The sequence below is a fragment of the Magnolia sinica genome, chromosome 17 (genome assembly GCF_029962835.1).
Source record: "Magnolia sinica isolate HGM2019 chromosome 17, MsV1, whole genome shotgun sequence".
In the NCBI taxonomy this organism is placed as follows: Eukaryota; Viridiplantae; Streptophyta; class Magnoliopsida; order Magnoliales; family Magnoliaceae; genus Magnolia; species Magnolia sinica.
Genome location: NC_080589.1, coordinates 19,900,076 through 19,915,810, shown reverse-complemented (window position 1 = coordinate 19,915,810; position 15,735 = coordinate 19,900,076). Strand labels below are relative to the sequence as shown.

General features: G+C 40.8%; 1 protein-coding gene across 11 annotated transcripts; it reads right to left on the bottom strand.

Annotated features, from left to right (window-relative positions):
* Window positions 1-511: 511 nt before the first annotated feature.
* Window positions 512-14,049, bottom strand: LOC131230365 (auxin response factor 2-like). Of its 11 annotated transcripts, XR_009163991.1 has the most exons (16): window positions 13,618-14,049; window positions 12,429-12,541; window positions 12,196-12,291; window positions 11,655-11,711; window positions 10,911-11,066; window positions 9,540-9,624; window positions 8,748-8,838; window positions 7,557-7,721; window positions 5,524-5,643; window positions 5,340-5,415; window positions 5,066-5,225; window positions 3,690-4,390; window positions 2,648-2,838; window positions 1,970-2,150; window positions 1,436-1,579; window positions 512-922 (listed from the first exon to the last, which is right to left on the bottom strand). XR_009163991.1 is itself a non-coding variant. In XM_058226247.1 (15 exons), the coding sequence occupies exons 1-14, from the start codon at window positions 13,715-13,717 to the stop codon at window positions 2,000-2,002; spliced, it is 2,262 nt and encodes a 753-aa protein (XP_058082230.1). In that variant the 5' UTR covers window positions 13,718-14,049; the 3' UTR covers window positions 512-930; window positions 1,970-1,999. The 11 variants fall into 11 exon arrangements, 10 of the variants coding, with proteins under 10 accessions (XP_058082230.1, XP_058082231.1, XP_058082235.1 ...); XM_058226247.1 differs by lacking the exon at window positions 1,436-1,579 and having other exon boundaries at window positions 512-930; XM_058226248.1 differs by lacking the exon at window positions 1,436-1,579.
* Between the last annotated feature and the right edge of the window lie 1,686 nt (window positions 14,050-15,735).

The window sequence follows — 15,735 nt, the reverse complement described above, 5'->3', positions numbered from 1 at the left end:
ATTACATGGGATTCTGAATCCAAAGTGCCAAACACAACAAGATGAATCCACACTCCTAAACAGGCCCGTAAGTAGATTGTATATTGTCTATACAATGGGTTTTTCCCTAAATGAAATACATGAGAATTTCATTCCAATTGATCTCCTCTTATCACAGCCGTCCAAAGGTGGACCTTTCCCATTCAACATTGACTATTTATGATGAGACAAAAATGTATGGTTGGGGAGTAATTTTATTTGCTAACAGTGGCACCCACCTGATGAACGGTTTGATTCATACTCTTTTAGCCTCACATCCAATATTCATAGTAGCTCAAATAAGTGTAACCTCTTATAGTTCAATGAGGTTTGCTAGGCACCCAGGAAGCACACACATTCAATCATCCATCAGTGGGCCACACTGTTCAGATAGTCTAGCTAGAAACTAGGCCATTTTTCTAATATAATTCTCATATAAACCAATCTGTCTTCTACTAAAATATTTACTTTCTACTCTAAAAAAATTCAGATCTTTTGCCTATCTTTTGAAATATAGTGAATTTGTCTTTTAAAAATAGAGACTTCAGAACAGAGTTTTCCTAACAAAGACCAATGCAACTGAGTGAAATACATGTGATTATTTCCAACCCAACCCAACTTTGCTCAACCCCAATCTGGTAGGAATTTTGGAATACTAACCCAACTCGAGGACCCTGACATTCACCGAACCTGACCCGAACTCGGGTTGGGTCGACCCGAACCCAAGTCACAGCCCTACTTGCATTGCCACAGCCTTGGCAGCATTTGAATTAGAAAACTGTGCCTGTGATCACGCCAATATGGCCCATTAGGCCATTTCACTCCTCAGATAGGCCAGTGTACAAAAAATGGGCCACTTAAACTAGTTTCTCTAGCCATCCATACGCTTTGGATGCTGGCCCACCTGCAGTGCTAAAGGAATGATTTTTAAGTACAGTTGTCCAATAAATAAGAAAAATAGAGTAGACTAGACATTGAAAGTGTCTATTCTTGGGAATATTCACGGGGGACGATCACATACCTCCGAATGTGGACCAACCCATGATGTGTATGTGCAATCCAAACCATGCATTTCGTGATCTTTTCCCATAATCACCATGCATTTTAATAATCATCCAGATCCTTAGTTTTGTAACAACTTGTTTTTTAGTGTCCCTCCATCCTGGTGGGGCGCACCTGGTGGCCTGGTCGAATGACAGGTAAACAACAGTGGACCCCACACTCCATTTGGAAGTGTCTGGGTGGCGTGGCCCACTTAAGTTATGGATGAGGCTGGGTTTTGGGATGTAGGGTCGCAAAAAATGGGCAGGTTGGATGGTACACATACATCACAGTGGGCCCAACACAGCTTGAACACATGGTAATTCAAACATACCACTCTGGCATTTATGAGGGAGAACACCCTTTCAAGTCCAACCTGGTTCCGGTCGGGTTTTTAAAACATTGGTCCAGCCCCAAGTGCAGCCCAGTGGTGAAACTAGTGGTACAAGTGGCCCATGGTTCTGCGATCCCGCCACCAATGGATGGAGCATGTCCTGAAAATCTCCCAGATGCGAAGATCCTAGCCAATCAAATTCAGAACCTTTTAGCAGTAACAAGGACAGTTGCTTTATATACTCCTGACCATCCATTTGGAGGCCACAAATTGAAAGGTTAGGATTGTCCAATCAAAGAGATTTTTTTGGGACATGCACGGTATCATTTAAACCTCCTAAAAAAAACAGAAGCATTCAGTCAATTGTCAATGAAAATTTTCCTTTTCCAGAAAACAGAGAAAGAAAAGAAAAGAACATATATTTGTATTCAAATAATATATTTATGTCAGTATACATTTTTTTTTTTGGTGTCGAAGAAAATGCATGGACAGAATATTAACTGCATTACTTGTCAATTCAGATGAAGAAAGATAGAGTTGCTCTGAAAACTGGTGATGAACATGACAAGGACTTACAAGTAGCCCCAGGAAGGAGAACACCACCACTTACGCAGTCTCTGGCTCGGAAGCAGTGTCCGCAAACATCAGTTCGTTTGAGCATTTGCACAGCTTTGGGTTCAGAGAGTTTGGCTTGATCTTGTCGACCTCTTCTCGCGGGTATATGAACATCTTCCGCACCATCGAACAGAATTCCCTGCTTCACACAATACACCAGCAGAAATGGGTCAATGAAACAGATGCTGGGAGATCATGCAGTCGGGCCCCACCATGCAGATGCGCAGATATACAATGTTCCAAGAGCTCATTGGGTCCGTCTGCCCATGTTGATGATAGCCCGCAAACCAGGAAAGGTCCAGTCAATAGGTGGGCCCCACAAGTAGGGAAAACATGGCTAGTAAAATAAAAGGACCTAAGAAATGTAAGGATCCACTGATCAGGCAGTCCTTATTTGTACTACGGAGATTTGGTCCTTTATTTATTTAGTTTTACATTCCACTTCTTTAAACATGTGGGGCCCATCTCATGAGTTGGACAAGCCTGATCTTTAAGCTGGCCATCTACACAAGAGGCCTCCCTAATGAGTGGCTTGGATGGTCTGTGTTGACGTGGAAACCTCAATGGCAATGCAACTTAAAACCATTGCTTATCAACAGAAAAAAAAAAAAGCAAAGCATGGTTGAGTTTTCTACTTACGGCCATGGATAATCTCCGACCAGCATAATGTCCCCTTCGTCATCTGTATAAATGATCTGCCAACCCTTGCTGGGGTCCAGCAAGGACCCTTCAAAATCAAACATCCGATCGAGCTTGAGAACAAGTTCTTCGTACCCGTCAAATTTCGTGAGATCAACTGATCTCCCTAGAGCAGTGCCCTGCTTATGCACCTGAAAAGCAGAACACACCATATCTCTCAGAAAAGTGGCCATAAAGGGTCCAAAACCAGATACCCGAAGGGACTGTTAGGCCCACGTTATTGGGTCTGATAAGCTTCAAATGAAATTGAAGGAAAGATCTCTGCTTTGAGAACTGAAGATTTTGTGGTCATTGGATGGATATTTCAATTTCATCACAAGCTGATTTCAGTCATGTTCTTCATGATGCAAATGGAGAGACTGATTTTCTTGCAGAAGCAGGATTTCTATAATGACTTGTGTCATAAGGAGATCACTTTGCCCTTGACGAGATTGAATAGGTGATTTGTGGCACGTGGTAAAATGGCATTTGAATGCAAGATATGGACCATTCATCAGGTGGGCCCCACCACAAACAAGTGCTGGTCAAAAGATCTGGTCAGTCAAAACATCGAGTGGTTATCCACGTGAGAAAAATTGACAGTTCCTATTCAATTTGTAAGTGTGCCTGACGAGAGTGGACCAGCTTGAACTTTTGGACAGGGCACATTCACAGTGGTCCCCACCTGATGAGTGGCCCAGATTTTGTACGCGTGCCATGTTGGCATGTGTTCTGCGAATCGTCTCTTCAATCCCTCTCTTGCACAGTCCAAACAGGTGCCAAATCCCAGCCCCAAACCAGATTGCTATTTGTATGTTGAATTCGGACCCCGGATATTTTTCATCAACTTGGTGGTTTGAGGTAGGGAAGTTAGGATCATCCATTCAATGCAATTTTTGGGTTATGACTCACTAAGTGGGGCCCATGATTTGGATGGTCTGGATCAAGAGTACCAAGTACTTCTCTTTGAAAAAAAAGAAGGTAATTCCTCTTTGAACATTACCTTGGTGCAACTCCTAGTAGTGATGAACTGGGCCTTGCGCGATCTCTCTAGACCACTGCCGGAGCCACTAGAATCAGACATCTTTGTATTCTTCGATGGCTCAGAAAGCTGATCACACTCCAAGACTGCTGACTGAGATGCTGCCGGAAGCATACGGCATGGGTGCCGAATGTCAGCAAAATACGGTGAGATGGGTTCCATCAGACTCTCGATCAGATTAACGCCAAAGACCTTACACATGCCACCTTCAACCGGTCGAGTCACTGATCTATCTACAAATTCATTGGGTTTGAGAGCCTTCCATTCCTCAAAACCGCAAATGCTTGGATCAACACCCGGGACGCACCGACTTTCAGCCAATCTGATGTCCCCTCCACTAGCATAAGAGGAGAATGCTGACAACCAGTAATCCTCTGGGACTCTACTAGGAAAGGATGAGATGTCACCTGAATGTGGGTCCCAGTAAGCTGATCCTTGCCTCGGAAGGACCGGCCAATTCTCTAACCTCAACTGTCTCTGTGAATCAAGGATCTCACCGTTCCTTTCCAAACAGGGGCCTCTGCCTGGAGGAACCCAATGTGATGGCAGTAGCTTCTGTGCAATTCCTGGCTCGATGCCATTGGAAGAAGGTGGTCCAAGGGCCATGATTTCTTGACCTTGCAAGACCCCCGGATTTCTATATAGTGTTGGCTCATGCATACCTTGACAACATAAACAATCCAAGCAGATCAGTTTAACTACATAACATCAGAAATTTGTATGAAGCTATACAAGAATAGATCAAACTGCAGGACAAGATCAATCAGAGATTGGTACTAGCAAGCACCCATCTGCCAACACCAAAAATAAATAAAAATGTGACACGTGTATGAGATCCAGGCCATCCCTAGACCAAAAAATCAGGGTGGTCCGCACATCAGATGACCAAGATGTGTACACAGAAATGGATGATCAGAAAAATGATAAATGATGATGCATATTAAGCATACATTCTGACCCACTGATGAGTGCACTGGCCTGCCTTTTAGACTACATACCACGGGGTTTGCCCAATGAACAGCATGGATCTCACATGTATGCCACATCGGCACATGTGGGGTGCTTGTGCTCTGATGAGAACTTGCAAGTAACATTACTCTAACGACAAATGAGAACTGACCACCTGCAACCAGCTGTAGGTTTACTTTATCTATGACCATTTTTACAAGCATTTTGCCCCTGAAAATGGTGAAAAGGGTAAAAAAAAAAATGAAAACAAAAACTCGCAAGGCCTAAAGAAAAGGGGTCATTCCATATAACCAGTGGTGGTGATCAATTCTCAATGATAGATGATGGGGCCTCATAAGAGACATTTTCAGGAATGAGGATTTACAGACCCTCCCTGCCGAGAGCAGGTAATTCAGGAGATGATGGCCGTTGATTAGCACGGGCCTTCTTGGTTTTGGGTAGAAGTGACGTGGCAGCTGCAAGTGGTTCGATTTTCCATGGAGAAACTCTATCAGGGCACGGAATGTTAGAAGTTTCATCCCATTGCACCTTACATGAAGAAATGGGAAAACATAAAAAGAAGAGGGAAGAAAAGTCATCTTCAGCAATAATTAAAAGAACAAGCAAAAGAGAGAAGCAAAACAACCGGTTTTCATCTCAAACCTTCAGATGTCTCCAGTTTGATCCGGGCCACTTAACAGGCTCCACATCTTCAAGACCAATTATAGTTCCTGTAAATCTGTCCAGGCCACAATGAGAGGTTGTTATTAAGAGAAACCACGGCCACGCACATAAAAAAAGCCACACAAGATGCATCTAAAAATCAAGGAAAGATATATTCACCTACCTTTGTTCCGATCCTTCTTCACCTTCAAATCTCATCCTAAACCTCATTCCGACTGAATAGTCATATCTAACTGACTCCATGTATTGATTGTAAGGAACTATAAATTCTGAAGGACTTGTCCTGTGGAAAGAAATATATAATGAAACTAATGCAAAGAATAAGAAGATACAGTCCCAACTGAAATGAAAACAATCTATCAATACAATTTCTAGAACCTGGTGTGAAAGTTATAGTAAGTACCCTTTACTTTCCAAGATCAATTTGTGCAGTGATGTGCATAAAACAACACCAAGGAAGATGCTATTATGCCTATATGTTGTGTACATAGTTCTAAAACTCACTGGGTTGACTCAAAACTGGGTCGAGTCAGCTCGACCTGGCAAGATTTCGAACCAAGTCACTGGGAAACTCGGTCCTGGGTCTGACTAGACCCAGGCTCAGGATGACTCATCCAGTCGACTCGACCACTCAGTTGACAGGACACGACTCACGGTGACTCGAACTGAGTCACTTGGCCAGTCAAGAGTGTGAACATTAATAAACCGTACATGGGGAGAGAGTCGAACCCACAACCTCTGCTAGAGAAAAGATAACCAGCGCACTGTTAAGCGGATTAATGACAATGTTTTGCATTTTAAATTACTTAACTGCGTTAATATATCTACTCCTATTGCTAATTTTTTTGAATTTGTAATTAATAAATATCGAGTTAAGTCGGTTCAAGTCTTCGAGTCAACTCGACCTGGCTGAACATCGAGTCGAGTTGAGCTTTTGGGTTTTCCGAACTATGGTTTTGCACTACAAGTTCTATGCAATTCTGTCCTGACTGCAAATGGGAGAATGCTGGGTGATCAGGCCGTTGGTCTGGTGGTTGACCATGTGGATGGGTTATATGCCTAAAATCATAGTGATAGAACAAATCAAACGATCCAGCTAGGGGTTTTGCCTGCTGGATGTGGATTTTGCCAGGGGCAAAAAAGTCCTATGCAGTTACTTATGCACATGTGGCAACCATGTGGTGATGAGGACAGTAGTAGGCCACAATGTCGATGGTGCATAGGCTAAAAATCAGTGACTGAACAAATCAAACCATCCACCTGCAAGGTTTTCCTGTTGAATGTGGACTTCTCCTCTGTTTTAACTGAGCCATTTCTTTCTCTGGCCACACTGAATAGCTGTGAGAGTCCAATCCCCTTGATCCACATGGCACCCCACCAAAACAATGGTCCTGATCACCACATACAAGTACCACGTGTGCAACAGTGATGCTTGTGTGTGGATGATGTATCGCAGAACACCATGACATTCACAGATCAAAGTAGCAGTATTCAACAGCAACAGAAAAGAAGAGAACAAACAAAAAATAAAGGACTAACAACACAAACACAGGATTTGCTAACGTTTTCCCCCTTTCATGGGGACATCAGCAACGTCCTCACTTTCATTTTAATTGACACATAGGATGTTAATCATCAATCTGAACCATCCACTCTTTTGTACAACTAGGGAAGCCATGGTGCAAAAATCACAGCCGGATAAATCCCAAACATCCGACCAATAGCATAGAAAATGGACAATCAAGATTGAGCAGAAAAACAAAAAAGGTCCAATCATCATTTTGAAACATCTATTTGATAGGCTTATGATACCAGAGTAGCACTTTAGTCCAATGATTCTAACCATGTGATCTATAGCTCTTAAACAATGAACGATTCTAACAAATTGGCTCCATCCAAAGGGTTAGGATCATCCAATTGGTGTGATTCTTGTACCATGGCTTGCTCCCAATGGTATTATTGAATGAACCCTCCCGATTGATGATTGGGTGTCCCACGCAGCATTCAAAAGGTTAGGGGAAGTTGCTAACATCCCCACAAAGGTGGGAACGTTAGCAAAACCATGTCCTTGTTATAAGCAGATGAGCTTTTGGCTTTTGTTGGATTTTTATTTACAATAATGAATGGCAGTTTCTAGGAAATAAAACCAACAGAAATAAGCAACAAGGATAACATTTACAGCCCTTAATTGCTTACCTTGGTCGGTAATAGACACTGAACATGGTTCCAGTAGAAATAGCATGAGATGCAGTTGCAAGTACACCAAGTTGCATGCTGTGGCTAGATATAACAGATGCAGATACGTTATTCTGCTGCCTCATGGCACGACGAACGCCAACACGGAGTTCCCTGTTTTCACCTCTGCAATAGAAAATTTTCATCCATAAAAAACAGAATCTATTTTAATGGCCATAAGAAGCAGAAAATTCCCTCTAATCTAATAATTTAAATAAATAAAAAGTCTGAAATGCAGACCATCTCAATCATAATGCGCCATAACGGCCATTACATAAAGGTAATGGTGGCAACCATTACATGTTACAGGGTTGTTACAGAAAAAATAAAAATAAAAATAAAAAAATGACCCATAACGGCCGTTACAGCCCCCATAACAACCTGTTACGCCCCCCGTAAAGGCCGTAACGGTCTATTACAGGCCAATATAGATTTTTCAGGTTTTTTTTTTTTCAATAAAAAAGGAGACCGTAACGCCTGTCATGGGGGCCATAAAGGCCGTTACAGCCCGTATCGTAAAGATAACTACTGTTTTCAAGCCATGTTACGAGATCACGCTGGTCAGACAATCCTAAAGAGCAGATTAATAGCATGCAATTTATGGTCAAGTTTGTTCAAAGAATTAGAGCTCAATTAATCAACTTAAATCATCCATACTGACAACCCAACTTCAATTGCTTATGATTCTAAAAGATAGCTTCGGACATTATGGGGCTAACCATCGGATCTATGGCTTAGAAAATGGATGTGTATGATAATCCCACCAGATGGTTATGGTCATTTGGCCGAATGAATGGACAGTACAGATTTTTATGGGACTGTCCATGTATTCAATATTGTGCACCTCACTTGGATTGCTTCTTATTCTAAAAGACAGCTTTGGACATGGTGAGGCTAACCATAACATCTATGGCTTGCAAAATGAATGGGTATGATAATCCCATCATGGTTAAAATAATTTGGCTGAACGAATGAACAGTCCAGATATTTTATTGGACTGTCCATGTATCCAATACAACTACTCATAAAATAGGCCTATGGCACTATAAGTTACATGCGATCATCCCTCCTTGTCTTTTACTCGGTGCATGTGTGTGTGTGTGTGTGTGTGTGTGTGTGTGTGAGAGAGAGAGAGAGAGAGAGAGAGAGTACCTGAGGAAAATAAAAGCATCACCTGCAACGAGCCTTTTTGAGCTTACAAAAGTACTCCATCCACTTGTAAGCAAGTGCCGCTTTGGCTGACCTAGCATTATGAAATATGTTTATAGAAAATCAAGATTATTGTAAACAATATTTTGACAAGGAAGAAAAAAAAAAAAAAAAAAAGCACTGAAATGACTATGTAAATAAAACCTGATCTTTTTTTTTGAAGGGTAAAATTATACCCAATCTTGGGTTGGAGAAAATCATAATCAACACCACAAAAGCAAACAAGAAATCAATAACAAGTTTGGTGTTATGTTTAGCTGACTCAACCATGCTAAATGTTAAATTCTCATATATGCGAGCACGCATGTATGTGTTGAAACCTATCACATGCCGATGAGCATATAAATAAACTGGATTTGAAGAACACGACAAATCAATTCTAAGATGCATATGCAGTTGTCTGCAGATAGAATGAATCCATGCATTAAAGTGAAAACAAATCCAAATCACGGTGTTAAAATTGGACGGAACTTGTTTCAGTGGACAACAAAACAGTTTGCTTGCACCCTCTAAAACACACGTCTGATCAAGTCAGAACTAGCTATGCCATTTCGGTCCCTATGCGAGTCACTTGAAAACCCATATTTAGAACCATGACCCAAATTCCACCATACTTCAATTACCAGTCAAGATCAAACAGAAAATTGGCTCCCGGACAAATCACTCCAGAACTGACATTTAGAACCCACAGTCCAAATTCCACCATACTTAGTAATGAAGTAACATGAAACTCACCACGGAAGATATGACGAAAGCGCCACTCCACCCCATGCAAGTCCTTTGCCACCAGCTCTTGTGTTGGAGGTTGCTGCGACATGTCCTACAACAACAAAGGAGAGATTTAACTACAAAGAAGGTAAACGGATGAATAGATCTTATCTGGCTAAGTTCAAATCAACTGGTATGAACAAGAAAACAGAGATGCCAGCATTCAGTTTAATTAAGAGGAAATGATAAAAGTTAATGATATTCCCGTATTCATGATGAGGAAGTAGCCCTCATATTCTAGTTATGTTTCTTCCAGGCCCAACTTGAAAATGATGTAATTGAGGTGTGGAGCCTGGAGCATGGTGTGCCGTAAAGGTAACAGTGGCAACCGTTACGCATTACAGGGTTGTAAAGGCCGTTATGGAAAAATAACCTGTAAAGGCCGTTATAGCCCCATGTAATGGCCTTTTATATCTCCTGTAACGGCTCATTACGCCCCTTGTAAAGGCCAAAACAGCCCTGTTATGGTCCATAATGGGGCCAATATAGATTTTTTCAGTAGAGAGAGAGAGAGAGAGAGATCCTAATGGCCGTTACGGGGCCGTAACAGCCATTACAACCCGTATTGTAAAGGTAACAGTGGTGGCCATTTCGGCCACCATAACCGTTATGGAATACCTTGGCCCGGAGCCTTGATACTAATGTTACGGAAGGTAAATCGTAGTTTGGTTACTCCACTTTAATATACTAATAATTGCAATTCAATTCAATGGCTCTGAATTTCTTAGATCACCAAAAATATAAAAGCCTACGAGTAGCAAAAATTCTACAGTAAGAGTGAGACATTCCAAGATTAGATAAATGCTATCATGTTTAGGGTTACAACTTGGGTTCAGGCTAACTGATCCAACCCAAGTTCAGGTTGGGTTTAGTTTATTTGTCAAGGTCCTCGGGTTGGGTTTGGGTTGGAAAATGCTAACCCGATTTAGATTTGGCTTGGCTTGGGTTCTGCTGGAGCAAATTTGGGTCAGGTTAGGTCGGGTTGGAAATAATCACATGTATTTGGGTCAGGTTAGGTTGGGTTGGGTTGGGTCAAGTACAGAGGACTTCAGGTTGGAATTTCGGTCAGGTTGGGTTGCCGGTTGGGTCCTCTTGAGATCGAGTTGACCCTCAACCCAACCCAACCTGCCCGAATTGCACCCCTAATCATGTTAGGCAAATTCCATTGATATAATGCTTTGAACTTCTTTGGTCTAATACAAAAAGGATCATTTGAGTTTAACTTTGATGACGATTCCCAACTTCCCTTGAAATTTTTACCAGTACGTCGAAACAAACAAGCTCAATTCAAATCAGAGATAATGGAAATGGGGTCAGGTGGTAAATAAATCAACTAACCAAAGCGGGAAGGCATTCATCAGCATGTCGCTTCAGAACGGAAAATCCACCATGTGTGCTGGTGTCAGAAGCAGTGAGCTTCTTGCAGAAAGTGTAGACACGTGGTCTTGGAGGCAGAAATCTTTCAGTTTCCTTTTCAAAGCTAGTTTCATCTTCCTGCAATGATGCAATGCAATAGCATAATTAAATGCTTTTATTCGTAGGCAAAACAAGTGAACCTGCATCTCTGGTGTTGCAGCACAACACCATTCCACTCAGCCATACATACAACTTTCCATCTCCTTATTAAATTGTGGTGTTTTCACTGGTATAAGTTAGTTGTAACGAAATCTTATCTCCATAAGAGTGACACACCTGTACCAGACCATTCATTCACCGGACCATACCATGGTCCAAAAGTCATGGGATGATCTCGGTCACTAATTGGACAACTTTCTGAGGATCACAAATGAATGTTTTAGAAATAGTCCAACCAACAGCCGACATTCAACATGCAGAAGTCTTCCAACTGGCAGCTAGGTCATCTGACTGCATTTTCAGGGAATCGCCCTTCGTTAGTAGTGGCCAATACATGAACGTTCCAGACCTTGTACAGGTTTACCCCCTCCACAGAGAGAGTTCTTGCTAAGTTAGAGTTTTCTTTCTTCCCCTTTTTTTTTAAAGATTGATGAGTTAGATATGTGTCTAGTGCTGTGGTCTAGCCCATTTTAAAGAGATTGCACACGGCTTGAACGAGTAGCCAACCTTTTCTTCCGGAAGCAATGTTACTTGTGCAAACACCTCATCTGTATCATGCTCAGCCTACAAAACCACGTTCAAGAAAAATGAACACTGTCACAATGCAAAACAAACTGCCACCCCAAATCACCATTAGTCATGGCATGCTAGCAAAAGACGAAATGCGCAATGCTCGGGCTCGGCCCGAGCTACTTGCATTTCAGTAGCCGCCATTGCATACAGGCAGCATCCGCCTTTCATTGATCCAGAATCTTCATCTCGTGGGTCTCACCAGGGATGACAAATGCCACGATAAACTCCCCTTCAGAAAAACCTTGGCTATTCATCCACTGGCCAGTATTCCACACAGGTGGGGCCCACCTTTTGAGTGATCCAGACCATTGATCTGGCAGGTCTCACCATGGATAAGCAATGCTGACAATGAACTCCACCAACGGACAATCATTGCTAAGGAACCGGTTAACTTCTCCTCAATCATTGGATAATACCTTTAGTAAAACCCAATTAAAATTGTCAACTACGAGACCAGGGAGCAGGAGACAGAGACCTTTAGCTGAACACATACAACCCCACAAAGGATCTTAGAAGGCAAATCACAAACAGGCATTTGCCGATTAACACCTTGGTTTGTATATGCCTCGACCTACATCAAAACACAATCCATGAAACCAAACACAGACTCAAAAGAACAGAATATTTAAAAATTAAAATAACAAACGCAAGAAGATTCTGCAAATGCCCATTTCATTTCAACAAATTATAAGCAAAGGGGATTCATGCCTGTTCCAAGTGGCCTTGAGGGAAGTAGAAGACCTTCTCTCCAACCCGAGGAACGGTAACAAAGGGGCCGGCACACGCGTGCCAAAGCTCAACGTATAGATCATCATTTTCATCTGAAATCAGAGAACTACAACAGTTTCATACAGCTATAAATCTTGTCAAATATAAGAAGATGAAATTGGTACTGAAAAAAGAGGCCCTTCCAAAAGAAGATCCATCAGACTGATCTAAAATAAGGGCAACCCTCTGTGAAAGAGCATACAAAATGCCCTTCCCAAGGTAGAAATAACCCAAAAATATTCTAAATTAGAACACCATTGTATGAAAAAGCAAAAGATACCAATACAAACAAACAAACACACATGCATGCATGCAGGCTGGCTAAATGCATTTACTTCAGTCATTCAAGGGAGAAATAACCCAAAATGCCCTACATTAGGACATCACTGTATGAAAAGGAAAAAGAATACAGTGCCACGACTATAGATGCATACATGACACAAGCATGCATGTATGCAACAAAAAGGGATTGGTTAAGTCTTTGAAGGGAGAAATAACCCAAATGTGTCCAACACCACCTACAGTGCCAAATCCACACATTCATGCATGCATGCATACAAGCAATGGATGAAGGCAAATGGATATTTTAGTTCAGTCTTTGAAGAGGAAAATAACCCAAATGTGTCCTACATTAAGATGCCATTTCATGAAAAAACAACAACAAAATACAGTACCATAAGCATATATGAGTGAATGTGTCAAGCAGGAAAATGGGTATTTTTGTTTATTTTTCAAAGAAATGAAAAATCCCATTTAAAAATAAAAAAATAAAAAAATAAAAAAAGAAGAAGAAGCCAAAAATGTCTAATCCCCAGGTGATCTTTTAATGTGGTAGATAAAAATCCATGAATTTCAAAAAAAAAAAAAAAACGTATATAAATGCAAACTCACTAAACAAATAGTGGAAAACAAAAATTCATAAAAAAGCAAACAGAACTCAAAATATAAAATAATATAAGAACAACATACAAGTTTCAAGAGAGAGAGAGTGTGTGTGTGAATGACCAAAAGGATACCCTTCTTTCAAAGAAAACTCTCTCTCTCTCTCTCTCTCTCTCTCTCTCTCTCTCTCTCTCTCTCTCTGTTTCTTTTTTTCTTTTCTTTTCTTTTCTTTTTCCTTTCTTCTCACCTTGATTACTGCAAGCAAAGGTATCCTCAGTGGAGTTGCCGGAGACCTTAGCATTAGGACGCGTACCCTTCAAATTCAGGCCATCCCCAGAAGAACTCATCTCTATTTTTCACTCACCAACCCTTCCCAACAAAACCCAATTCCCCTTTTCTCCAAAAAAGAAAAGAAAAAACAAAAACCATGTAATTTACTGCAAATGCAATACAGACGGACAAAACCCAAAAACGAAAAACCCAATACAAATAGAAGAAGGTGAAGAAGAGAGAGAGAGAGAGAGAGAGAGAGAGAGAGAGAGAGAGAATTATAATTTTATTTGAATATGAAATATAGGCTAGTCCTTGCCATCTTTCATTATTTCATGTCATTAGGACCTTCCCTTTCTAGGGACTGCTCTCTCTCTCTGACCTCTGCATTTCTCTCTCCTCCTCCTCCCCCTCTCTCTCTCTCTCTCCACATCGTCGTACGCAGGTGGCGGCATTAACCATGGTTAGGCGTTGGCAGTTAACCATGGTTAGTTTTCGTCCCTTGCGCGCGAGAGAGAAAGCGCTGATAGCATCGACGCGGCAGCTGAGTCCCCAAAGAAAATCCGTCCAACTGAAAAAGATCGCCGACTTTTTTCTTCCTACTCGGCGTCTCTCTCGTTCTTTTTCCCTCCCTCCGCGACTCAAGTTTCATCGCGTGTCTCCGTTCACTGTGGCCCACTTGCTAAGACCGTCCACTGATTTTAACCCTCCATTTTCTATTTAATACTATTAATAAGCTATTTTATCATCTTCTATTAATTGGTGATTCTATCCTTTGATTTTTGGAGTTGAACTCTAGCTCTTGAAAATTCTAAATTCATCTGCAATATGTATGTTTAAAAGAAGCATGCATTCACGTTTATTTATTCAACTTAAGAGTTTATAGAAAATAGTCCACACAAAATGGACAGTTCTGATTATTGGGTTACTCAACATGTGGGCCCCATCTGTCAAAAACACACTAATATTAAATTGCGAAAGATTTGACTCTTCAAACCCAAGAGTTCCAATACATTGGAATTAAAATAATAGAAATACAAGCAATAAGTCTATTATATCTCAATATAGCCGGTGGTAAGTCAACGCAAGCCTCAGGTTCCATATGTGATAGAGCTGAATTGGTTTGTTGGATCATACAAAAGGATATAGCTCAGTCAAAACAAGTGAATTGGGAGAGAATGGCTAAAGAAACAACAATATTCTAATTTTACCCATCCTACTTTATGTAATTCTCTTTATAAAATTTGGAGCAATGGGATAAAAATTGTCGAAGATAAGCTACCTAAGGGACTATTTGGTACTATGGATATGAGGGATTTAAAGGAATTTGAGGGGGTTTTAAATCTCCTGGTTGTTTGGCACCATGAAATAACTTAAGGTTCCAAATTGATTACATCTAAAATCTTTTCGAGAGTTGCATGTATGACACATGTTTGACTAGACTATTAATCAATTAAACACATGGCCCACTAATGATATCCCAAAATAATTAGATTATCAATTGCATCACTATCATTATAATTACTTTAATATGATGATTAGTGCTGTCTAAACACATTGTCCATATAAATCAATTGTTAAAAATAGTTGGTTAACACTCGGATGTGATCTTGTGTTGTATCTCATCCGAGACTTAAAATTTCATCATTTTCGAGCAAAGTATATATTTTGGCAGGCTTATTACAACCATTGTGTCAAACATTACATACATTCACTGATTAGAGATATTAAAGTTGATTTAGTAATTAATTCAAACCTTATAAATATACCATGCATAACTACTTTTGGATTAAAGTTGATTCTGAATCAAAGGTGCCAAATATAATAAAAGGATTTCAAATCCAGGGGGTTCCAAATCCACGCTCTCAATTGTGCCCTTTTTTTTTTTACACACCCCCACACACTCACGCCATAGCGGGATTTCGCCACCTATGGATACTCGAACCCTTGACCGGGTGTTGAAACTCCTAAGAGTCTACCACCCGTGCAAGAGTAAGGATCCTCATAAATGTGCCCTTATGCCTTAAGTACGTTATTTTAGTTTATACTTATTAAACAAATAAATATATTTTATAAATAATATACTTATAAACTT

Coding starts and splice junctions, on each gene's coding strand:
- LOC131230365 (XM_058226247.1), bottom strand. CDS start 13,717: ATGAGTTCTTCTGGGGATGGCCTGAATTTGAAGGGTACGCGTCCTAAT. Junction 11,067..11,654: donor CATTGCTTCCGGAAGAAAAG/GTTGGCTACTCG, acceptor GCATCATTGCAG/GAAGATGAAACTAGCTTTGA. Junction 7,722..8,747: donor GATGCTTTTATTTTCCTCAG/GTACTCTCTCTC, acceptor TTTCTATTGCAG/AGGTGAAAACAGGGAACTCC.